General features: G+C 43.8%; 1 protein-coding gene across 5 annotated transcripts in view; it reads left to right on the plus strand.

Moving 5' to 3' along the window:
• Positions 1-594: 594 nt before the first annotated feature.
• Positions 595-26,216, plus strand: part of ST3GAL6 (ST3 beta-galactoside alpha-2,3-sialyltransferase 6) — a 48,879-nt gene continuing 23,257 nt past the window's right edge. The window contains exons 1-4 of one of the 5 annotated variants that reach the window (XM_065631440.1): positions 595-773; positions 21,995-22,094; positions 22,938-23,006; positions 24,257-24,334. In XM_065631440.1, coding sequence (XP_065487512.1) covers positions 22,006-22,094; positions 22,938-23,006; positions 24,257-24,334 — 236 coding nt within the window. In that variant the 5' untranslated portion in view covers positions 595-773; positions 21,995-22,005. Of the gene's footprint in view, positions 774-1,439; positions 1,619-1,691; positions 1,843-11,258; positions 11,321-21,994; positions 22,095-22,937; positions 23,007-24,256; positions 24,335-26,216 lie in introns of those variants that run through there. The other 4 variants (XM_065631458.1, XM_065631449.1, XM_065631467.1 and 1 more) reach the window with 4 other exon arrangements.

The following is a 26,216-nucleotide window of genomic DNA, read 5'->3' on the forward strand; positions in this document are numbered from 1 at the left end:
CCCAGTCCCGCGTGGCTGGTTGCTGTAGCGTGGAGAGAAGATCTTCCACGAGCCCCATGACTGTCCTGGGTTGCTCATACAGGGTGAGGCTTCACTTTTTGCCCCTGGCAGTAGCTCTACAGAGGTGCAGTTCCTCCGCCGATGGCTTTCGCTGGGGCTGGCTCGAAGGAGGCAGGATACTCAGAAATAACTGCTGTGGCTTCCAGCTTGCTTGGCTACGCCCCCGAGGTGACAGTTTGTTAATTAGCTGTTAATTCGTGGAGGCTGAGGAGGTGGCTAGTGGGGCGGGGGTGGCTTGCTGTCCCCAGCTCTGCGGGTCTCGCACCCCCCGGGCTGTCGGGGCGGGTGCGGAGGGGGAAGGCTCTGGCCCTCGGCGAGGAGGGAGAGTGCCTGCGGCTCCAGATGGAAGTCAGAGGAGATACACTCATTACTGGGGGGCGGGGGGGGGGGAGACGCTTTAGCTTTCTTCATGGGAGTCTCTCCTCCCCCTGGAAGGCGTTGGTATAAATTGAGGAGGAATTTCAGCAGACTCGAGCCAAGGAACATCTCTGACTAAACATACAACGTGCTTCCTTTTATGTTTTATCTTACAGAGGGGGCTAAGCTGAAACAAGCCTTCCTCTTCATCCTTATCATAAACACCACCAGGTGGGAATAAGGCTGAAGCTACCGAGAGGCTGCCAACAACAGGCTGGACGGCTCTGATAAGCGACAAGTTCTGTCCCCCTGTCTCGGACGGTTTGAAGATAAAATATCTGCACGGCTGACAACTGGTAAGTGAATACCCCTGCTTTACAAAGTGTAGCTAGCCCTGTGAACTGTGTGCATAGGCTAGGAGGCTGGTGGATGGTGCCTGAGCCCGTACAACTAGGTATGCCGAAAGTGCTCGTCACCGAATTTGATGGCGTTTCTTCTGTGAGACATCTTCTCACCACGCTCTTGTGTTATTTCGGATGGGAAAGCTTCTAGCTAACCTCATGTAGAGTTTATACATGCTTCCAATATCAAAACCTCTTTCAGGTAAGTACTGATGGCAGCAGCTGTCGACAACATTGCTGTTCAGTGTAAATTACCACATATTCAAAGGCAGAGCTGGCTATTCTGATACATCAGCGTGTTCCTCGATGAACATGTTCAAGGAATTAGTTGAACTTCCAAGAGGGATGGAGCCTGCCTCTACAAGCCTCCTTTGAAGAGAACATAATTTTAATCGGCTTGAAAACTGGTGAGATGAAATGTCCCGGACCTTTCCCAGGGGTTCCTGGGAACTTCCTGGTAAAAATTAACATCGCGGGGTAGCAAGGACCACGTTACCGGTGGGGACGAGCCTGGCAGAAGCCGGAGAGGCGGCATTTGGATGCGCTTGAATGCCGCACGCAGGCGGCTGGTGCTTGGGGCCGCCTGCGCCGGCGGAGAGGCCGGGCTGAGGCGCCGCCCGGCGCCGGGTCTCGCCCTCGGCCGGAGAAGGGCCCCCCGGGGGGGCGCTCCCCAGCGGGCGGCGGGAGCAGCCGTGGGGAGCGGGGCCTCTCTCCGGCCGCCGCCGTGGGGAGCGGGAGGAAGCGCCCCCGCCGCGCTGGGGGGCGGCCCGGCGGCCTGCCAGGCGCCTCCGCCCAGCCAGGTAGGCGGCCCGGGGGCTCCGGGGGGTAGAGGTAAGGGAAGGGGCCGTCCCGTTCTCCCGGCGGCGCCTGCCGGGCGGTGCCTGGAGCCGCTCGCTGCCTGCTCCCCGGCATTTCGGAGCAGCCCAGCTCCTGGGTCGGGACGGCGGGGAGAGCCGGCGCCAGCCCGCAGCCAGCCGGCGCGCCGGGCTGCATGCTGCCGCCACCTCGGGGCTCCCCGCGGGCGGTGAGTCGCGGCGGGCGGGCGCAGCTGCGGGCGGCGAGCCCTGCTAGCTTGGGGGGGTTGGAGATGAGGGGTGGGCGGCGGTGGGACGCCGGCCGGGGGCTCCGGGGCCGGGCAAGGCGGGAGGGAAAGCGAGCTCATGGGGGCAGGGCAGCGCCGCGCTCGGGTTGCTTCTCGGCAGAGCTAGCGGAGACCGCAGCGGTCCGTAAATAAAATTTGAGGGGAGATGCGTGGCTTCTGTTAAGCTGCTTGGGCCGGGTAATCCCACCGTGTTGCCATGGCTGCCGGTCAGGCAGTTTCTGATAAAAGATTGCTTTTAGCGGGGGTACCGAAAGAGAGGAGCTGCCCCTTGGAAATGCCGAGGGCCTAGGGGAAGGAACAATGGCTCTGTGGGTAGACTCTGCTTTAAGCTGTGCAAAGCCGTAACTTGTAGTTGAGGGAAGAAACAAACGCTGGAAGTTTTATGTGTTCTGCCTTTTTTTTTTTTTTAAGTCCTACTTGGCAGTGGGGGTGGTGTTTCTATTTTAGTTATTGCAAGCTGCGAGATGAGTCTTGCTGTCCTTTCTCAAATTAAAATTTCTGGCGAGATGAACAGCTGATCTCTTGGGATTTGTGGCTGTTGTGCCGCTTTTACCCAACTGAAACTTTCTGTCCGGGTTTCTTCAGGTTTTTGTCTCTCTCTTCTTCACCTGCTTTATGCTGAGTGATTGTTATGTACAATATGGATGCAAAACTAGAAAGGATGAGCTTTCTGATGGGTCGAGATTACTCGTTTTAACCTGGCAGTTCTATTGTGGCTGAACTGTGTAAAACTCTTATATAGAAAGATATATAGCTTCTATTGTGGAGAATGTCATGGTCACTCCTAAACTTAAAAAAAGAAAAAAAAAAAATCAGAGAGGGCTTAAAGGAAAAAGGAGCGTATGAAGTGAGACTCCCTACTCATCTGTTCTGAGCAGGAAATAGTCCTCTCTGATTAGTTCACAGAAGTGATATTTCTGAAACGAAATTAACTTTCCTTTCGTATCTAAGATTGCACCAGCCGTACCCTTGTTTTTCTTCCCACCTACATGAAAGAAATCTACAGATCTTTCTTTCCAGCTTGATGCAGTACCTGCTTCTTTAGCATGCCTCTCTGCGGAACTGAAGAAGAGATAATTAAGTTACTCTTTAAGCTTACAGCTGTCTATTAAAGCAGCAGTGATAAAGGTGGATGAGTCCCATGGTGTCCCTGAGGGTCATCTTGGCTGTAGGAGACCTCTCCTGCATGTGGGATGTATGAATCATCCTGTGAGACTCCCAGTGACCGAATACCCCTCTGTTCAAAAGGAAAGTTTCTCTGTGGAAGCAGTGACTTGTTGGGGGAGGGCTCATGGGAGCAGCTGCAGAGTGTGTAGGCAGGACAGCAAAACCTGAAAGCTGTCAGGAAGATCGCAAGTGTCCCAGTCCTAAGTTGTAAAGAAGTGGGGAAATAGGTGAGTTATGGTGTTTTGGCTAGACAAGGTGATTGGCGAGATGTTGTTTTGATATGTACAGTGTGCTGCTTTAGCAATTACACAGGGGAATTGCCTCACTGAGGGGGGCAGTACAGCAGCTAGAGTGGTGATGGGTCTCATTCACAGTGGCAAGTGGTTGAGGGTGCTTCTCCTTCACCGCTGCCTCAGACCTGTGAAGGCTGACAAACAGAGACAGTTTTAGAGGATTTTGAATCATTATGTGATTATTTTTGGATAGAAAGCAGCAGGGAGTAGCAATAGTCTTTCTTATGATAGCTTCTTTGTGCCATTAATGCTTTTATCTTGGGCTTGTGGTTTTCTGCTTCTTGCGTGTTGCCTCATATGCTGCTGAGGGTTGCTTTGAGTATTTTGGTCTGGAACAGGCTGCAATCAGATGGGCATTTGAAGATACAACTTGCAAGACCACCGTGAGTCCACACCATTGACTCAAAGGGGCTTTTGAGGAAAGGCTCTTTTTCTTTTTTTTTTTTTTTTTTTTTTGATTCCACAGTACAGCTTGAGCTCTAGCACGGGCTCATGGTTTGTCTTTGTACATTAACATTAAGGTTGTTTTTACTGCGTGTATGATGGGAGATACTCTGCTATGGCTCCCTAGTTAACTGCATTTTAGGTGCGGACTTAAGATTACTTGAAATATCTCTTTTTACAGACATCTTTCCTTACAGATCCTTGCACTGTTTTAGTTAAATTGGTTTAAATGTGCACTGTGCTTTTAAGAGGAGTTTTAATTTATCAAGTTTAGGACAACTCATTTGTCATTCATTTGAATAACTTGTTGCTCAGTTTCTCTGGCCTTATAGAGAAGCTAGTAAATAATATTGGGAAATTATTTTATGGGGTAACTGGTTGTACAGAGTTTTTTCTCTTTCAGAGTCTCTATTTTCTACCATCTATTTACTCAAAAGACTAAAAGCTTCATAGCAGAATAAAAAACCACTGAGCTTCCCCATTAATCCAGTTTCTTTTGCTTCCATTTTCGCTATGCTATGTATGACTACTTCTGTATGTATTCATAGTCTTCAAGGGAAATTAAAATACAACTTTATTTTATTATTTGATGTGTGAACTTGAAGTGTTAAATCTTTCTTTCATCCTCCTGCTACAGAAGAACCTAAACCTTAGGTTTTCTTTATGTGTATTGAGATTGGGAAGAAAATGTGGTGTGCAAGCTGTTTCCAAGTCACCTTTCAGTAGTGTGTGGAAGTTAATCTGCTCTCTCTTTGCATTTCAGTGTATTAACCACTGGTATCAGTAGCTGCTATTTGTGCAGAAAGCTGTAACGTGATGAGTAGCGTTAGCTAGCATGTGCTGTGAAGCAAAAATAGGGAACATGTGCTTTGCCTGCAGTATCACTACCTTCTTAAAAATGCATTGGACAAGTGCAGGTGCAGAATGTGGTAAAATACTTCATGGTGGTGCTTCTTGCTGTGTTCTGTGCCTGTCATCTTCAAATATCACATCCTTTTGAAGTTGGTTTTGTTTGGGCGGAGTGGCTCTTCAGTGTTTAAAACTAGACATTCTTTGGTCTTGAAGGCAAAAGCAAAGCCTTGATATCTCAAGGAGACTCCTTACAGCGCTGCCCACAGTGTACAAATTTTAAGCGTCCACCAGATAATACCCAAAGTTCGCCTGTAACTGTTTTGTGTTGCCTTTGCTCCCAGCCCCGGCAGCAGCAGTAAAGCTGGTGTACATTGTGCTAGGGCTGTTCTTTACATTCCAGCATCTGTGAGGAGCTGGGAAGGGCAAGGCAAAAACTTGAATAGCCCCCCACTTGCCCTGGCTGGGAAGAGAAGGCTGGAAAACTTGAGGAGCCACAAAGCTGATCCTCCCTCCTGTTAGAAGGGCAGGGATGGAGTAATCAAGGAACTGGTTTTAAGAGCAGACAGGAATGAAATGAAGCTCAGGCTTGATCATTGAAGCTCTTCTTAATGTTTGATTTACAGTGCAAGTTTCTATTCCCTTAACAGGAAAATTGCTTGCTTTTGGGGCCTCTAGCCAGTAGGAAACTTTATTTGTGAGGTGAGTGGCTAGCAGTCTTAGATTTCCATAGACTCTTCAACTCACTTGTAAAAGAACAGTTTATTGCCCTTGTGGATACAGGTTGGAAACACTCAAGTAAGGATCAGCTGCTGCAGAGCTCAGGAAAGCTCTTTGTTAGACTGGATCTGCAGACGGACACTTAAGCGGCACAGCAGCAACTGGCCGCTGGTTTCTTTCCCTGCTGCTTTTCAGAGCCCAGTGGCCAGCAGGGAAATGAGAACAGTGTGAGGGACACATCACTGGCTCACCTGGAGCCTTAGCAGAGACAGGCAGTGGAAATGTGCATATGTAATGGCCATTTAATAGTTGGTACAAAACGTGTGTGGGCGTGTGAAATACAAATTATAGCACATGTGAGATGGGGGGAGGAGTTGTCACTTTCCCAGGGTAAGAAAGGAATTAAAGTTGTGTTTTTGCCATTATGTTTCTTCCAATGTAATTGTCGTGTACGTAGTTCCCTCCTGGGCAGCTAATTTTTGCAGGTGTTGCACTGACACAGTTTTTTTGGCTATGTGATGACCTGTGTGGGCGAAATTATATGTTTAGGGAAAGGAGCATACAAGCCTCCTAATGTAACACAGAGGACAGTGTGGGGGAAGGAACTTGTGGATTTTCCTCCCTGCAAGGAAAAGAGAGGAAGGTGCTTGCTGCTTAAGAGCTGTTGCTGAATGAAATCACAACCTTGTTCATCTTTTGGCAGTCAAAATACATATCTCCTGTTTCTCTAATGTTCTTGAATCCATGTGTAGGTGTCCTCCACCAGTGTCCCATCTGACCACCCTAGAAACATTATCACCGTGATCTCCATGGTGCTTCAGGTAGTCAGGGTAAGGGACTGAGACCAGGAGGAGGGTTAGTGGTGTAAATGGGAAATATACCCTGTAGCGTTTGTTTGAACATAACATTTGCAGAAGATTAAGTGGAGCCGTAGTATTAAATCCACTTAATGGAGTACCAGAGCAAGTTAGGATTTGCTTACACTGGTGAATGCATACAAGACTTGCTGGCATGTGGTAGCAAGTCTTGCTCATGCCCCTTGTGTAGGCAAGTTGCTGCCTTCTAATTTGGTTAGCTGGGAAAAGCCTTTTTTTTTTTTTTTCTGGAAACAGTTAAGGGAAAACTACAGCTAGGTCTGCTTGCCTAAATGTTTTGCAATATTTAATGAGACAAGGTGACTGTTACTTGCCTCAACTGAGAATCTGGAAGGCTATGTATCCTTCCCTCCTCCAATTTTATAACCACCCATGGCAGTTTTAGTTCACCATTCTCAAAAAGTCAAGGGCCTCGGGACTGTGTAGTGAGGTGCCGTGGTTCAGCAGCTCTGATGTAGCAGGACCACTTCAGTCTCCTCTGGGTTTCCTGGCCTTTTTTCTGCCCTGGTTCCCAAGTGTAGATGTTGGCAGGTCCACAAAAGGATGCTAAAAGGAGTAGGCAGGGATGTCATCCTCCAGCTCCTGTACTGAACAATTGTAGATGCTGCTAAAGGGGAATGTGTGGACAAGTGTCTGTAATGTGGTGTCCCTAAATAGCATCTCCCTCTGTCCCTGCTGGAGACAGACTAGTGGACTAGATGGTCATACGTCTGACACAGCAGAGCTCTTCTTGTGCCTTTGTTGCCCACCTTGGGCAGTGGAGCACAGGCCAGGTGTGTAAACTGGGTTTTAAGTAGCCAGATGGTTAAAATACTGGTGAGCGTAAACACTGTTTGTACAGTTTCTCAAGATTGACCGCCTTTTCTTGCAAAACATGTTAAGGAAATACTGTTACTTCATTTTCACTGGAGCAATTTGGATGGAATAGCTATTTTAATTCCTTCTGTGCATGCCATAATTTGTTTTGAACTTGGGACATCTGTTCTTGGATGGCTTAGACTCAAACCTTAGGTTTTGTGTTACTTTAAAGATTTCTAATCTAAATTGAGAATGTTGTTTAGAGCTTTTTGGAAAGAACCGTGGAGTGAAATAGAATATGCATCTCCTTCAGATTTCAGGGAATATTTTCTATGGTAAAGAGTGGTTGGTGTCAGAGTGACCTTTTTTGAAGCTGAGTGACTGAAGTCAGCTAACAGTTTATCTATTAAGTGGCTGTAAAGGATATTTTAAATGTTTAACTACAGCCAGCTGTTTTGGAAAATCTGGAGACTTATGTTTGTGCAAGGTGTTCAACATTTTAGCACTTTTTTTTTTTTGAATGGCCAGAGGCTCTTCTAATATCTCTGCCACACAATTGTGTGACAAGCAGGTATAATGAAACCAGGTTTCTGATGTCTTTGTGCATGCAGACTTCCTTATTTTTAATGAAAGATGAGCCTATACAGTGTCTTTGTTCTACGCAGCTGCCTGTTCATTTTCACAAAACTTGTAGAGGTCTCAAACGCATTAAATTCCTAATCTCCTGTCAAATTTGACTGAAATTAGCCAAAGGGGTTCAAAAGTTCTGTGGAGAAGGAAAGGACGTGCACGCATGTATACAGGGTATGAGTGCATAAATCTCATTTCACGCTAAGAACACATGTGATATAAGAGAACAAAAAGCCTTTTACTGTACTGCATTTCATGCTCTAATGGACATGAGCGTCATCCGCGGCAGGAATACCAATCTGAGAGGAAGGACGCAGTGATGCTGGAGGCTGAGCTGGATTTGGTGTGGTCAGGGTAGCAAAGAAAAGATGTCAATAGGCAACACAGCCGGTCCTGCTTACCGCGTGTGTTGCTCTAAAGGACTTCCGCTCTTACGCTGAAGCAAATATCAGTCTTTGTTCTATCCCTGCTGCAGGTGGGGCAGTTTGGTGATGGAAAAGCAGATCTGGACCACAAAAAAAGTCGGTCACCCTGCTGTGACTCATGGGGAGATGAGCCTCATGTTGTCTTAGGGCTCACCTGTTACTCAGAGGAGCTACTCGCACATACAGCCCTGGGCAAATCCAGCGCTCAGCAAAGATCAGGAAGGGGAGGACAGCTGAGCTATCTAAAAATACTACAGTCCTGAAGAAACTCCTTTTCGTTCTGCTGTAGCATTTAAGGACTGTTTGAAACTGAGGTTTAAATAGTACAGACAGACACTGTTTCACCTACAGCAAACCAGACTGGACTGAGAAAGTAACAAGTCAAACTGATGGAGGGAGTTGATGATATGCTACTCCCTCCAGTTTTAAGGGTGACTGTCCCTTTTATTTTTATCTCTCTTTTTTTTTTTTTTTTCCCCAAAAAACCCTCAAACCAAAAACCAGAACAACACACTCAAAAAAAACCCCAACTGGAAACCCCTCCAAAACAGTGATACATCAGTTTGGGGGAGGAAGTGGGTTGCGTTTAAGCTTCAGTGAGGATTGAGGTCTGAAAGTCCTAAACGGGCATCTCTGTGTAGCACTGAGAAAAGCATACAAGCTTTCCCAGCATTCCCTTCTGACTAATTTAGGCAGCTTTCCTTCCAGACAGATGGCAATTGAAGATTACCATCAGAGATAATTAGCTTTCCTCATGTATAGGTAAAGAAAACAAGGTGCATAATTCAGGGCTATGAACTCTGCTATAGGATGAATAACCCCTAAATGTTAGCACTGCAATATGGGCTGTCGTAGCACCATTTTATAGCTCTGTAAACACAGAAATATGTAAATGAACTTGTGCAAACTTTTCCATAAGGAGCTGAGTTCACTTATAATAACTAACAGTTGCTCTGTGAAGAATTCCAGTTCTGGTTTTATGTCTTTTAGCCGACTCCTTTGTCCTGGGTTTTTATTGTAAATCTGGTTTCAGCTTTGTCTGAGAAAACACACCATTAATGATGCTTTGAATGCTGAAGTTGGGTACACCTAGGTCTTCGTTCCCCTTGGAAAGCATTACCTTGGAAATAACTCCTTGTGTGTGTGGTGGGTTTTTTGGTGTTGTTTGCTTGTTGTTGTTTGTTTTTGTTTAGTTAAAACCAAAACAAAACAACCAAAAAACCAAAACCCGAACCACACATGTTGACTTACTGGCAACCTTTCCCATTCAGAAAAGATGTTTGTTAGGACTTCATGTGCTGCGTTAAGTGTTCTTTAGGATTACGTTTTTCAACTATGCTATGTATTTTGTAGCTCAAAATCCTCAGGGTAAGTGCTGTTTGGATACTGTATGTGTTAGGTTTTCTTTTATTCACATTTAAGAAATGAAACAAAGCATTAAAAGCCTTTAGGGGATCAGATACACGCTCTGCTGCAACCTGTACAACAGTTCTTTGCTGGCTCAAAAACGCATTACGTACACGAAACATTGTTCTAGTTACAAAGTTGTTTATTAGAGCGTTTTGTGTTGTTGTAAATAAAACTCTTTGAGAATTAATACTAAGAAAACAAAGCTGTGTATAAAGAAGGCTTTTGAAAACAGCCTTAATATTTATAATATTTGAGCTTTTCCAGTTTGACACTGTCAGTTTGGGTTTAGCTTTCTTATAGTACTTAGCAGTTAAGGTGTATATTCTGATCAATTTTCAAGATCCAAAGGCAATGTGAATGTGTTCATTGCCACTCTGCATTGAGAGCACTGGAGGTGCAAGGCATTAATGTTGTCAGAGAAGCTCCTCAGACTGTTGGTGTCCTGAAGCTTTCTCCTGAGCTGGCAGGATCGCTGCCCTGGGAAACTTCTAAGACTTGATAGTAGTGTGTGGGGTAAGTGCTACCACTTATCTCTGTTTTCCTCCCTCACTGAATTTATTTAGCTTTACACTTTTCACTGACTTGTCTTGCTACATTCCTGAGACTCCAAAGCTCTCCATTGGCACACGTGCATTGCGGCAGATTGACTTGCAGAATCTGCTGTTGGGGTAAATTCCATCTCAAACAATTGGGTTGGTTTGGTTTTTTTTGGTGTGTGGTGTGGGTGGGTTTTTTGGGTGTGTGGTGTTTGTTTGTTTTCTTTTTAGCAGCAAAGGGAGGACAGAGAGCAACACAGCAAAGATCAGCAAACATATTTGGTGCTCTGACTACAGACATGCTTTGCGTGTTATTTACTTGAAAAGCAAACTGTTCAGTTTAGTATGCTGCTGGGAGCATGTTCATACGTATTTGCTGGGCCTCTTACTTGCAAAACATAACTTGTTACTTTTTAAAATATGGGAACTAAAAACTCTAGTAAAAAGAGCTGTGGCATGAGGTGATGGCAGTCTGTGCATATTTGGACTAAAACCGTGATGGGAGCTTGCAAATGCTACTGTGAAAACTAGTCATACAAAAAGCACCTGTGTCTTTTCAGGGACAGATTCTGACACCAGTATAGATCAATATTTTACTGTTATGACTAAGCAAGAAGAAGTTAGTCAGATTTACTTGGGATTTACTGTCAATGTAGATGGAGAGTATTTCATTCTCCAGGTGCTGGTAGTGAAGAAAGCAAATTAGCCTTTTTTTTTTTTTTTAAACCCTACGCTATTCCTTCTGCCACTGCCTTTAGAGTCCTAATTTTGCGAGTGTATGTGTGTTTTGTTTGGTTGGTTTTTTTAATTTATTTTAGCCTAGGGTTGACATTATTTATTTTCTCCAAGCTTGACTGGTAGATGTAGTTTTGTAATTCTCAGCTTTTTTTTTGGTGAGAGCTGAGGTTAAATCACTAGCTCCAAATCAGACAGAGCTAGCTGTTGTAGGTATCCTAGGCATTATTAGAAGACAAAGTGTGCCTTGTTTTAAGGTGAACTTAATGCTGTAGTGAATGCGCATGTATAATACAGAAAAAATTATATGATGGACCTTTATTTAGATTGATGATGGTTTTGGGGGAGGCAGGTGGACAAGTGATCTGATATGGTTTGTAACTGAACTGTTTTGAAACCTGACTACTTTGGCTATTTCCAGCCTCTTCTTCCACTTTTTCCCATTTTTTTCTCTAGGAAATCTAAGGAGGATTGTGTTCATTTAACTTCGAGCATCTGAGTCTGTAGGACAAAGGACAGTAAGTGTGAATGAGTAACTGATGTTGTAGTGGCATGTATATATTTATATTAATAATTTTCCATTTTTTCAAGCATTGTGTAGTATGTCTGTAGTCTGTTGTTTAAAAGGAGGTGAAGACGCAAAACAACTCAAAACCACGATGCTCTGTTCCTTCAGGAAGAGCAGCTGTCAAGTTGATAGAAAACTTGTCAGTTATGCAAGTCAAGGTATGAGGAGAAAAGGACTTGAACTTTGCCCCCCAGAACATGTTGCATGGCTTGTTTATATTCCAGTCTTTCTGGAAGAAGAGCTGAAGGGAGTGGGGAAACATAAGCTGAGAAGGCACAGTGTTGTCACCACAGTATGCAGGAGGAGCTGCATGGATTTTTTTAGCAGCTATTTTCTGTATTTTGTCCTATCGTGTATTATACTGACACCTATGATCTGTAATATATAAATAGCAGCCTAGCTTAAACTGGCTAAAGCTTTAAAGGTTAATCTGGGAGAGTACAACAGGACTGGAAGAAATCTTTCAGCTAAGGCTGTGTTACTGAATTTGTGTTTTGGTGTGTGGTTTGGTTTTTATTTTTTTATTTTTTTTTAGAGGTGTAGTTAGAGCTGGATTTGTCATGTTTACTTTGATTAAAGCTTTGGGATTTGGGGAAGCAGAGCTATCTGTGCTGCTTTTGACTTTGCATGCATAGATTAGCTTTTGACTGAACCCAAAATCCTGGGTTTTGTACTGCACTGCAGCTCTGTGGCTACTGGGCATGGCAGTAGCTGCTGGTCTGTGTTCAGGTGCACTGGAAGAAGAAAGAAGTGGTGGGGGGAAAAAGGCAAATTATGTTGAGGGGAGGCCTGTGGAGGGACAGGACAGGGAAAGCATATGGAAGTGTTTCCTTACAACATCTGTGCACCTTTGCATAAATTGGCTGCTTCCTTCTAGTCTTCATCTCAAGGCACAAAAGTGGGTGAGAAGCTGAGGCTGTGGACTTGATCGTATTCTTGATTGTAATTACAGGCAAGGTTTCTGGAAATCTGTGATGCTTAGAAAGCACCAGTTAGATGAGGATCTAGTAATTGTTATTTTTCTGCTTCCCCTCAAAGCTACAAGTGGGATTTGGATCTACCCAGGGCTGACTTTTAAACTCAAGTTAGCAGTGTTTAACTGTGCTACAAAAAGTGTGTCCATTGCTGGAATGAGCCCTAAACCATTTTGGAACATTAGGGAATATTGTTTTCTAACTTGGAGGGCAAAAAGAATTTAAAACTGGCATTGACCAGCTGAGAAATAAAAAAACAGCTCTTTTTTACACTTGCAGTTTTAGTTGTGTGTCTACACCATGCAGTGGAACATGCTGTTATCTTGAGCTGGTGCCAGGGATCCACATTGCACTGTGATAATCCAAGCCAAAATATTAGCTCGGCTCTCAAGGATGGCATAGCAACACTGTTGTAGCCCCAGCCTGGAGGTAACATGTTCTGCCTCTCAGCAGGACCAATTAACTCTGCACCACACAGTTGCACTGAATACTGCTCATATTTGAGGACCATTTCAGTGATACCTAATACCTGTGCTCCATTGTATTATGCTCATCAGGGTTTTCTGGCAGGATGCACTGGCTGAAGCTTTGTACTCCCGTTTTTCATCCCTGGAGCTAGTAATTTTTGTCAGTATAAGTGACATGAAGTTTTGCTAAAAGTGATATCTCTGTGAAACAACACGCATCATTGATTGCGATACCTCTGAGAACAGGATCACAGCCGTCTTTAGCAGCCGAAAGGGGGACCGTTTCAGTAAGCTTTAAGAAGGTTTTAGTAACTTGACCTAGGCTTGTATATGTGTCTTCTTGCTGTCCAAGAAACAGTCTGAGTGCGTGTAACTTCTCTTTGGCCTTTGCATTTTTCTCCTGTTCCTGCCTCCAGTGTGGCACACATGAAAAAGCTGCTGGGTGTTCAAACAAAGGGAGGGAAGGGGAGTGAAAAAAGAGTTAACAGATGATATTGCACTAGATAAAAAGGAGGGAAGAACAAGAGAGTCTGAGCGTGGTGATAAGAGTTTAAGTCAAGACTTGCAGGCCCTTTGCAGCTTTTGCCAAACTCTCCCAATTGCTAGTGTGTCTTCCTGGTGTCTCCTGCATGTGAGTAGCAGGCTGCAAACCCTTGTTTTACAGATCTTGCCTGAAATGTTGAAGGACTGTTTGGCTAGAACAAGCCACCCTACATGATTTTTTGCATTTAGAAGTGATAATGGGAAAGAGCTGAGAGCATGGGGCTGGAGGTGAAGGTTTGAAGGGGTGTAGGTGCTGCATTGCCTGTTACGCCCAAGACAAGAGAGAAACTGTGCTTGCTTCCAGGCCTGCCTGCAGCCTTCTTCCACCAGCCATCCTGTCTAGGTAAATTAGGATTGCAGGGGGCGAAAATAAAATGGATTTAACTTTACTCAGATTCTTTAACAATACCTTTTCGCTGAAGGATGTCCATGCCTGGGAAGAGTTCCTGAGCTTATAAGTAGGACCAGAGAGTCACACAGGAGGGAAAGTGATGGCAGAGATCTTGGAAGATTTTTGGACAGGAGCAAACTGAAATGGTGATTATAAATGAAAAATACTGGTTAAGTTGTTGTTTTGCTTTGTTTTACCCAGCTGGCGGGCATGTTCTGATGAGGAGCAAAATACTATTGTCTCTGCTTGAAAGACAAAAATGGGATAAAATAATAATGAATTGTCCACAAAATGATAAATGTGTTGCTGTCTCTTGTGGTACAGAATAGGTTTCACCATTAGCAGGATGATGAAAGGGAGGGAGGCAAGCACTTAGGCTCTAAACTAAATCTGTTAACTCTTGCAGCCTGTCCTGAATTAGTGTACAGCCACACAAAAGGTCAAAAGTGGACACAGCTCTAGTCTATGTCTCTCCCTAGTAGATCAATGTCAGCAGCGGCTACGTTTCTGGCTGTAGTAGCTGGTAAAGAACAAGGGCTGACTAAATATACTAAACATCACTACTACTCTGATAGTTTTCTTGAACATCACTGCTTGCTATTGAGTACTTGGAGAAAAGACTATCTTGCTATTTCTTTTCAGGTCTTCCGCGGTAGTTGGAGAAAGGGTAAGTGTTAGGGGAAACGTTGGAAACCTGCCTTAACAAAGGGAAGCTGTCTCTGGAGGAAGAACGTATTTTTTTCCACAGTTATTAGGATGGTGTGAAAGTAAATGGCTAGTTTGGTATGTTGTTGGAAGGGAAGAAGACTCTGTTTTCATAGTCAGTGGACACTGCTGCTTATCTCCTTGTTGTTGAAAAAGATTAGGGCAGAAAGAGCCTGAAAAGTCTTATCTTCCAGTGCAGGAGAAATCTTTAACTGCTGGTAAAGATCGTCCATGTGGTGTGATGGCGGAAGTCCTCAATGACATTTTGACACAGTAAAACCTTATTTTTTTGGTGTCATGGTTTGCGCAGGCCTCCAGGAACAGGAATAACTGCTTTGGTTTTGTGTGGGGTGGGGCAGGTTAATAAGAATCTTTTCCAATTAAGATGCTGTTAAACTTCTCACTTCAAAACCAAATCACTGTTGTGGGAGAGTTAGAAATGTAGTCTTAATTCAGGGCCACTTTGCTAGGATAACCCAATATGTCTACCTTCCTCATTTAAACAATATTTCTGAGGACTTCTGTTTCTTAATAAGCTAAAATCAAAAGGACCATTGAAAAAATTTAAGGAGTGTGTGAGGGGAAGGCACTAGACTAACTCAGCCATTTCAGTAGTTTTAAGACTATTGTATTGTCTGCTGCAGTGTTTCCTTCCTGAAGAGGGGGAGAATTAATGAACTATGCACATACTTAGAGCAAGAACTGGAAGAGCTAATGCTAAGTAGTGTATAGATTTGGCAGAAGAAATATGGAGATACATGCCATAATGTGCTTAAATTTTGACAGCTTGAGACAAATGACAGCATGAGAAAACTCTTTGGTCGTCCTTCTGCTGTGTAGTTGTTCCACCAGGCGTGTGATACATCCTGGCCAAAAGGCAGCAGTGCTGCAGGACTGGTGATCACAAGCAGGCCCACAAAATACTGCCTACATCTTAAAAAATCTGATGTTTCTTTTTAAAACTTTTAGTAGGGTTTTTGTGTGCTTTTTCCCCTGTCCCTTTGAATTTCAAGGTTAACTCAAAGCACATTTTCAAGCTCACTTCCCTTCCTCCCCCACAGCTACAAGGGCTAGGAATGTGAGGTCTGAGTGAGCTGAAATTTTCATGCTGTCAGTGAATTGCAGCAGGAAGAAGCTAAACTGTCACAGGACTGGGTATGGAGCTAAGAATGCTTTGAGATGAGTAGGATTTGATTTAGCAGTAACCACTTTTTAGTTAAATATTTATTAACTCTTTATTTTAGTAATAGTCAGTGGTGATTTACAAATAAGTGGGGCAGATGGAAAAGCCTCCTGCATTGTATTATTACCAACCTAATTTTAAGCAAGAAAGCAAAAGGAAGGCTTGCAAGCATTATGAATAAAGGCGATCATAGTATGATTAGATCATTTCCCAGTCTAACAGCTGTAGTTTCCTGTGTGGTGTGTGTGGGTTTGTTTTGTTTTGTTTTTTGTTTTTTTTTTTAAAAATTTTTGTGGCTGCATCAACTGCGTATGTAAGTGGAAAGATAAACAGAGGCTACAAGATCATGGCTCATATCAGATACCACACTTACTAAAGTAGCAGAATAAAGATGAATAGTGAGTAAAGATGCACCTCTGAGAAGGATGTTGGTTCTCCACTTCCACCAAAGGAAGAAAAAATTAGCCTCTGGGCTTTATGTAGCGAACTTGTCACACACCAAAGGTGTTTCTGCGGTGGGTTGGTCAGAGCTGGGGTGGACCCATCTGTCCATAGGAGATGGAGGCTGACCTCTGAGCTCTCTTAATACCATTACAGGCTGTCTTGTCTAATGCTGTAATTGCAGCTCTGCCTTGGCAGGGCTGGGAAGTTGAACAGTGGAAGTTAGCTTAGGTTCCTATTAAAAAGTGGTCACGAATCTTTTTGCAACACTTATGCATCCTGCTGCTTGCTTTCAGAAAATGGACCAGCTAACACCATGAATGTTGGGCATTGGCCCCTTGGGTTTCTCTCTGCTTTCATTGCCCCTCACTGTAGGCTTTTCAGAAAGAGGAGGGAATTGAGTAGTTGAGTTCCAGCTTTGTACTCCTTGTTTTGCTTAGCCCTGACCGACCTTGACCTAAGGGTACTATGACCTCTGTCAGTCAGGTTGATGAGCTTAAATCAAGATGCCATGTCTGTGTGGTGACAAATAAACTGGAACATGACTGCCATTGTACATCTGAAGTGTGTCTTCTCAGTTGCCTCTTTTTCTTGCATCTCTGACTATGGGAATTTTCTAGTGCAATATTTTCATCGTAGGAGTTTGTTTTCCTTTGATTAAGTTTCTATAACACTTAGCTATTTCAAATAAGAAGGGAGAGCTGGAAAATGCTGTCCTCATTAAAAATACACCCAGAATAATTTCTTCTGTAAACAAGGCAGTGGTTCTGTTTACTAAACCAGGTTAAGAAAGTCTTCACTAAAAAGACAGCTTTTCTTGACTACAGAACTTTCTCTTCAAAACAGGGAATGAAGTCAAGCACTGGGATATGGGATGGTAAGAAGACACTTGTATAATTAAAGACTATTTTATGTTCCTAAAAGCTGAGTTAGCTACATGCTTAATGATGTTGCATTCTCACGTGTTACAGATTCTTTATGATCCTGTTTGAAGAACAATGTTGACTTCTGTTTTCTTGTTGTAATGAATTTTTTGCAGGCTGTACAAATATCTTTATAAATACTTTATTCACAGAAAATGTTTTGTGTGTAATACTGTTATGAATAATATTTTAATTTTAAAAGACCTTTTATAGGCAGCTTTGCCTTCTCTTTTCTCTGTTTTGTAGTTTGGTCGACTCTTCAGCAAGGTTCTCTTTTGCATTAAGTCAGCAAAATCAGCAGTTTAATCAGTTGTTAATTTAGCAACTTTATCTGAAGAGCTGGTTCATCATGTTCTTTGTTTAACTGAAGTGTGGGTTGATTTAATTACTGAGTAAAAAGTAAACAGTTGTTTTCCACTTTAGTTTTAGCAAACTTTTGCAAAGTGGGAGGGGGTAAAAATACTGACAATGAAAGGAAAACAAAAAAAACCCCAACATACAGACTAAGGTATGATTTTTTTTCAAGTAAATAAACCAATTGCTTTTAATGACACTTGACTAAACCCAGTAGGTGAGTTTTCTTGTAATATTCTTGCAGTTCTAGGGAAACACTCTTACAAAATTATTGCAAAAGCTCAGGGTTTGGTCTAGAAATTGAGGATGACTGCAAAAAAAAAATTGCAGAGACTCTTCATGAAGAGTCAAGGGAGTTGGAGCTGTGGGGGAGGCAGCCTTCCTTCCTAAAGGGGAATGAAAGGTTGAAATTGCAACAGCTGCAGCCTCTGAGTATTTCATCCAGAACAGAGCAGGACAGCCTGGAGGATATACTTAAGGTTGATAGATTATAGCTTGTTCATTGTATGGCTTTGTTACTGGTAGATGCTGCTATAAAACTCCATCTCTAACTCTACACTTAAACTCCCATGAAAATGTGTGTGTGTGTGGGGAAGATAAATAAGCAAGTGGTGGCTTGTTGCACTCAAGTAATGGTAACAAATAGTTGACCGTTCGGTATTTCTTCAGGAGCGAAGCTGAGTGGCGGTAGTTTGCTTCTCAATTTCTATTAGGAAAATACAGCTTTTTCTAGTGGTTTCTTGGCCTTTAATATAAGGTGTGATGTTAAGATGTTACTAGCATAAAGCATATTGCTGTGAATCAGTCGGACCATATCTACCTCGAGTTTTATTGCCTTAGAGCTGTTTAACGCAGGTTTAAAATAACAGCAACTTTAATAATTCTAAAAAGCAACATGGAATTAACAAATAAAGAAAGACACACAAAAAACCAAAACAAAACCAAACACAACAAACCACAATGCCAAAGGATCTGCTCTTGGAAAATGCAACAGTGGGTTTGGATATGGCTTGTTTTTACTGGACAGCTGTTTGTTACCTTCACTTTAAAATATAGATATGCAAGGAGGTGTCTATGAATTCGGGTGCACTGAACCTGCTTACCATGATAGGGGGAGAAGTGAAAATAGTAGAGGGATATAGCTTTCGAGTAAATTTCCACAGTAATTTCTGGCTATTTTGGACTTTCAGAAGATTAAGCAACAATAGTTACAGGCCACCAGATCAGGATGAGGAAGTTGATGAGGCCTTGTATGGGCAGCTGAGCTTGGCCTCACAGTCACAGGCTCTGGTTGTTATGGGTGATTTTAACTTCCCTGATGTTTGCTGGAAGGACTGCTCAGCCAGCCAGCCTCAGTCCAGGAGGTTCCTCCAGTGCATTGATGACAACTTTCTGATGCAAATGGTGGAGGAGCCAACTAGGAGAGGAGCGCTGCTGGATCTCATCCTCACTGACAAGGGGGGTCTGGCTGAAGCGGTAAAGGTTGAGGCTGCCTTGGTGGCAGTGACCATGAGATGGTGGAGTTCAGGATCTCATGTGGCAGGATCAGAATAGCAAGCAGAATTGCAACCCTGGACTTCAGTAGGGTCAGCTTTGGCCTTTTCAAACAATTGCTGGAGGAAATCCCATGGGCAAGGCTGCTTGAAGGTAAATGGACCCAAGATAGTTGGTTAACATTCAGGGACTGCTTCTACCAAGCTCAAGTTCAGAGCATCCTGACACGTAGGAAGTCAAGGAAGGGAGCCAGGAGACCTGCGTGGTTAAACAGGGAACTGCTGGGCAAACTCAAGTGGAAGAGGAGGGTTTACAAATCATGGAAGGAGGGGCTGGCCACTTGGGAAGAATATAAGGCTGTTGTCAGAGGATGTAGGGAGGCAACTAGGAAAGCTAAGGCCTCCTTAGAGTTAAACCTGGCGAGAGGGGTCAAGGACAACAGAAAGAGCTTCTTCAAATACATGGCGGATAAAGCTAACACCAGAGGCAATGTAGGCCCACTGATGAATGGGGTGGGTGCCCTGGTGACAGAAGATACAGAGAAGGCAGAGTTACTGAATGCCTTCTTTGTCTCTGTCTACTCTGCCGGAGGCTGTCCTGAGGAGCCCCGTACCCCTGAGGCCCCAGAGGAAGGCAGGACAATGGAGGAGTTTGCCTCAGTTGTTGAGAACTGGGTTAGGGAGCAGTTAAGCAATCTGGACATCCATAAATCCATGGGTCCAGATGGGATGCACCCACGGGTGCTGAGGGAGCTGGCTGAAGTCATTGCTGGACCGCTCTCCATCATCTTTGCCAAGTCTTGGGAAACGGGAGAGGTGGCTGAGGACTGGAGGAAAGCAAATGTCACTCCGGTCTTCAAAAAGGGCAAGAATGAGGACCTGGGTAACTATAGACAGGTCAGCCTCACCTCCATCCCTGGAAAGGTGATGGAACACCTTATCCTTGGCACCGTCTCAAGGCATATCAAGGATAAGAGGGTCATTAGGGGCAGTCAACATGGCTTCACCAAGGGGAAGTCGTGCTTAACCAACCTCATAGCCTTTTATGAGGACATATCCAGGTGGATAGATGATGGCAAAGCAGTGGATGTGGTCTACCTTGACTTCAGTAAAGCATTTGACACTGTCTCCCACAGCATCCTCACAGCTAAACTGAGGAAGTGTGGTCTGGATGATCAGGTAGTGAGGTGGATTGTGAACTGGCTGAAGGAAAGAAGCCAGAGAGTCGTGGTCAATGGGGCAGAGTCTGGTTGGAGGTCTGTATGTAGTGGAGTCTCTCAAGGGTCAGTACTGGGACCAGTACTATTCAATATATTCATCAACGATTCAGATGAGGGACCAGAGTGCACTATCAGCAAGTTTGCTGATGACACCAAGCTGGGAGGAGTGGCTGACACGCCAGAAGGCCATGCTGCCATCCAGCGAGACCTGGACAGGCTGGAGAGTTGGGCAGGGAAAAATTTAATGAAATATAACAAGGGAAAATGTAGAGTCTTGCCTCTGGGTAGGAACAACCCCAGGTTCCAGTATAAGTTGGGGAATGACCTATTAGAGAGCAGTGTAGGGGAAAGGGACCTAGAGGTCCTGGTGGACAGCAGGATGACCATGAGCCAGCACTGTGCCCTTGTGGCCAGGAAGGCCAATGGCATCCTGGGGTGTATTAGAAGGGGGGTGGTTAGTAGGTCGAGAGAGGTTCTCCTGCCCCTCTACTCTGCCCTGCTGAGACCTCATCTGGAATATTGTGCCCAGTTCTGGGCCCCTCAGTTCAAGGAGGACAGGGAACTGCTGGAGAGAGTCCAGCGCAGGGCCACAAAGATGATGAAGGGAGTGGAGCATCTCCCTTATGAGGAAAGGCTGAGGGAGCTGGGTCTCTTTAGCTTGGAGAACAGGAGACTGAGGAGTGACCTCATTAATGTTTATAAATATGGGTGTCATAAGGATGGAGCCAGGCTCTTCTCGGTGACAACCAATGATAGGACAAGGGCAATGGGTACAAACTGGAACACAGGCGGTTCCACTTAAATGTGAGAGGAAACTTCTTCACAATGAGGGTGCCAGAGCACTGGAACAGGCTGCCCAGGGAGGTTGTGGAGTCTCCTTCTCTGGAGACATTCAAAACCCGCCTGGACGCCTTCCTGTGTAACCTCGTCTGGGTGTTCCTGCTCCGGCAGGGGGATTGGACTGGGTGATCTTTCGAGGTCCCTTCCAATCCCTAACATTCTGTGATTCTGTGAATAGTTAATCCGTATCTCCTGAAAGGGCAGCTCAGAAGGTTAGATGTGAGCAGTGCAGAACTTGCTTTTTTCCCCCAGTGTATCTTGCCAGATAGATGAGTTTCTGATATTTCTGTTTTTCTTTTACTAGACTGTGCAATGAGTTGTGAAAACTCTATTTGAAAAATAAATATTTTCCCTGCTATTTCTCCATAACGTAGCAAGTTCCACAAATTGGGTCCTAACGTTGTTTCCTTGCTTTGTGATGTGTGAAGACAGCATTCTTCTGTCACTGAAGCAATGAGGTCTGGCCTGAGTCAAGAGCTGGAGACTGTACAGGACATGAGGGCATAAGCACACAGCTTCAGTGCAGTTTTAAATGTCCCAAACCAGACTTCTAAGAATATTCAGTGATCCTAACAAAGCCGGTAGCAATTTGTGACAGTTCATATGCTGTTCCACTTCATCAGCATCAGCTTGTCTGCCTCCTGCAATGTGCCAGTGCTTAAGTGTGTAGTTACGGAAACCGATAGTGGGTGACGCAATAAAGAGGGGAAGTGCGGATACCTGTGAAGGCCAACTTCTGAACCAAGGGGCTGGTTTCTTTGGGCTGCCAGTGTACAGAAAGGAGTTGCTACTCTGACATGCTTCTGGAAGAGCCCATCTTCCTCCTGTGTCTACAGAGAGAGCCTAGAGTGAGCCACTCTTAATGTTTCTGTGGAAGAGTATGCACGTGTGGTAAGAGCAGAGCAGCGTTCAGCTTCTGTGATTGGCACTTGGTGTGAGAAATCAAGCTGGGGTGATCCCCTGTCAAATTTGTGGTGATAGAGGATGGCTGTATTGATGATGATTTCCATTTGTAGGTTTCAAGATGCTTTATGAAAGTTCATGTTAATACCATAACTTGAATTTTTTTCTTGTTTTTCTTATGTTTCAGATCTACCAGTCATGAAACGAATTCTTCTGTTTTTTATCCTGGCTGCTGCCGTTATGTATGGTATACTGCATGGAAATCTGTGGAGAAATAACCTCTACTGGTATGGTGATGCCTTGTTCGCTTATAGTGCAAACACCCTCATGGCTGTGTGAGAAATGCGGCTGTGAGCTGCTGTGTCACTGAACAGCTGTTTACTAGTAATCAACAGAAGTGATTACTACTCTGTGTGTTTGTTTTGAGGATGTGGGGTGGTTGTTGTTGTGGTTTTTTTGTTTGCTTGTTGGGTTTTTGTGTTTGTTTTGGTTTTGTACTGTGAGGGAATGAATGTGATTGTTCTGTCCTGTCCCTGCCTTCCCTTGTGTCACTCTTAAAACCTAGTAGTCGATTTGAGCCTGGTTGTTTGGAGAGGTCAGGACCTCAGAGACAGTGAGCCCTTCTGAGTTTTGTGAAAAGAAGTGCTCAGGTGAGGAGAGGGATCTTATATGTGTGTGTCGTCTGTCCATGTCTTCCCCCCAGCCCGATGTGTGTTTAGTGTTAGCGTGTTCCTTTAGATGTCTGATAAATGGTGTGGGGGAGACCTGCTCCACACATGGGAATAACTGCGGGTGTAGTGGGCACCTTTTGAAATATTGAGATTTGCCAAGTCCCGGTGGCAAATGTGTGGGAAGTGAGTCTTCACTGCCCCCAGGCTGCACGGGACAGGTGGCTTGGGACCTAAAATTCAGGGTGCTTGTTGAAGAACTTGAGTTTCCATTGGCCTTTGCACAGCTGTGACCAGGACTGACCAGATTGTTTGTGTTATGAAGATAATAGTGATAGCTTTCAAATGTAGTGATTGATGTGCCTCTATTTGTCTTGTGTATAGCATACAATTGATACAAGTGGCTTTTTGTTGTGGTTTCTGTTTCTAGCAAACCACAGTGTGACATTTCCCTTTTTGCAGGATTAGCTTTTATGGACAGTCTTCTTCTGTGAGGGCCCCTCCTTCCTATGAGACTAGTGGAGTTACCCAGTAAGTTCAGCAGTTGAGCATTTTTGTGGTGGGTTTTGTTGGTTGGTTGGGTTTTGGGCAGGTGGGAGGTATTGAGACTAAAATTCGTAGCCTTTGTTTGTAGGCTCCCTGTTCAACTTGTTATTGTACAGCTATGTCCATTGGCTGTTTCTGTTATGAACACAATTGTAACATGTCTGGCAGAAAAGAATTTATCCATGTAATGTTTCCAGTGTTTAATATTTATGGCCACTTACAGTGACTGTCTGTAACAAGCAATTAATTGTTTGAAGGACATTTGTTTACAACATCAAAATTTCTGTAATTTTGAGTTATACCTGAATAAAATTAGCAGAGCTATGAGGGCAACTTCTGTGTGTAAAATTTAATAAATCAAAGGTGTTGTTCACTTGTGATGTGCAAGTATGCGTAGAAGCAGATCTCGTGCTATTAAATTCCTGCAATTAGAGTGGTGGGGCTAATGAGCGCCTATGCTGAAACTTAAAAGCAGGCTCTGTTCTCTCTGAAACTGGTCTGTAAAATGCTGTCTGTGAGGCTGATGGTGGAAAGCAACCAGCTGGCCAGCTGATAGATTTCGCAGAATGCTTCCTCAGTGTCAGTATTCACATGACAACTTGAGGTTACCAAAAGCAATTAACCTTAATGGTCTGTTTGACTCTAATGTGGTGGTTTCATCCTTCTGTTCTTTATGCAGCCCAGATGCACACATTGCTCACACTGAACTTTACCCTCCTTTCTGGGCTTCGTATTTGTTATTAATTGGGCTAGATTGCCAAGGCGGGAATGTGCTTAGAAGTGTAAGTCTTAGCCTTATTATGAGAGGAATGACTTATCCCCAAAGAATCTCATTTTCCTTGAAGAACCCTATGAGGTGCTGTCTATTCCCCTCTCCAAACAAGACTCCTCTGAGGAGCGCTGGTGATGCTATCTGGTATGGCTGCAGGGGGTGGTTCAGTCCAGGTGTCTTGCTTCTCTGCTGGTGGGCATGAGATCTCATGTCTAGTTATGGCTGCTTTGATAGCTGGTGAGCAAGGGAGGTTGAAGATGCCTTGGAGCAGCAGCATGAGATAAAAGCCTTTACCAGTAAAACTAGAAAAATCCATTTTTTAGAATACAGATAGAGGCAATAATGAAAATCTGGTATGATGTTAACCCAGTAATCAGCTTACTAATTTGGCTTGTCCAAGCTTCCCTACCTTATTGCTGCTGCCCGTTACTGTTCTTGCTATTTATTTTAAATTGTTTTGCAGGCTGCCACCTACAGATGTGGAGAGAAGGAATGTACTGGACACTTGTCTCCTGAAACCAGCATTTGAATCATTATTGGGGTGAGTCTTCTGTGGGAGGTGGAGGGTAAAGGCTGTGCTGATTGAGGTAAAAATGGGCTATTTACATATTCTGGACTATTTTACATTTTGATTCACTTCTGGAAGGTATAACTTTTGGGCTGGGGTTCATTGCTGATTTTCCTGGTTGTGGCAACACAAATGGTTTAATTTGCCATTGTTCAGCATCTGAACAATACCACACAACCAGTTTAACGTGGTGATGTACCGAATAAAGACAGACTTCCTCTTCAGATATTGTAGCTAATAACAGTGAAACAATTTTAATTATTGAAATACAAGCCTAATATTTTTTACCTGTTTTTACATTCCCCGTAAAAGGAGCTGTCATGTCCAAGACTGAAACTCAGTCATGCTGCTATTAAGAACCTGGACTTTTAAGACTTTTTTAGTAGCTAAGTATTTCTGTAGCGGCCAGGGACCAGAGAAGTTTTGAAAATATCTTGATTTTATTTGGAAAGAAGAGTATGAAATGTGCAAAAATTCACCCAGTCCTTAATGGTATAAGATTCTTCCCCTTCAATGGAGTTTTAATTTTAATGGACTTTAATTTTAAAGAAATTTGGGATTATTCATGGTTTTCCTCTTTTGATAGTATTGTTGAATTGTGTGTAGGTGTCCTCCACTTTAAAGTATTCATAGGAAGCTTCCTTTGTAAAGAAGCAGTCAGATGAAAAAAGCAAGAGCTTCAACCCAAAACAAAGGAGATGTCCAGTCACAAAAGTGCATCCAAGATGTTTGTGAGGAAGTTTTTCTTGTTAGAAATACAAGTCTTAAATGAGATCAAGGGAGTGCTACAGGACCAGAAGCGGACAGGCTGTATTGTTGGCTTTGTGTTTTACCAGAGCAAACAATGTCCCCGAGAAAGCCTGGGAAGATGTTTAGGCCAAGTCCTGTCTGAAGGAGTCGTGGAAGCTCTAAGCAAAGACATCATTCCTGCCTTTTTTTTTTTTTTTTTTTTTTTTTCCTTTTAGTGTACAAGAAAGCATGGCTTTATTTCAATGCTGTTATAGTTCTAAAGAACATGGAAGGATCTCAGTTTGTTCTCTCCTGAAGCAGTCCTGTAGTCTTTGAGTGTTGGTTAGGTGCTGGGCCTAGAGCAGTGGTCCTGGGTCCCTTACCCACCCAATGTCCCCCAGGCTGTCACTGTGTCAGAGCAGCTCTGGTGCTGTGTGAGGGTACAGGGATGGACTTGGGGATGAGCAGCAAGAAGAAGGTAGGTGCAGAGCTAGAATAAGAGTCTCTGGTGTATTTCCATTGCTCCTTCATGGGGATGGTTTGTGTGAGCTGAAGATCTGGTCTGCGCACTTCGGTAATTGCTTGGGGAGGTTGAAAGGTTTTTTAACCTGGCAGAATTATTTATTGGAAAGCAACCAGAGCTAGAAGAGTTAGAATTAAGGATCTCTTTGCACTAGGTGAATTATTTATGTCTAAGCTTACCAGCTGCTTCTGAACAGCAAGGCAAGTTACAAAACTTAATATGGGAATATGGGTGCTTAGTGCATGATATCTCAAAGTTGGCTGATCTTTCTTACTTAACCTATGGCACAGTTCTTGCTGTGTGGGGGTGTGTTGTTTTTGTTTTGTTTTTTACTGTTAGTATCTTCTGAATATGTAGAGCTTAAAGAGAGAGATACTTGATTTATGAAGCTGAGAGGCAGGGGATTTTTTTTAACAGCCATTAATATTCTTAAAGGAGAAGCAAGTTATATACTGGCTGTGGGTATTTATGATCAACACTATTTTTTCTCACTGTGACTGTATGCTTCTGCATTAACATTTTAATATAAGGCCTAGTATGCAGGATTGCTACAATGTCAGCTGGTTCAGTGAGTGCATGTCCACTTAACTCCAAGGTAAAGCC

The sequence above is a fragment of the Caloenas nicobarica genome, chromosome 1 (assembly GCF_036013445.1).
Source record: "Caloenas nicobarica isolate bCalNic1 chromosome 1, bCalNic1.hap1, whole genome shotgun sequence".
NCBI classification, from domain to species: Eukaryota; Metazoa; Chordata; class Aves; order Columbiformes; family Columbidae; genus Caloenas; species Caloenas nicobarica.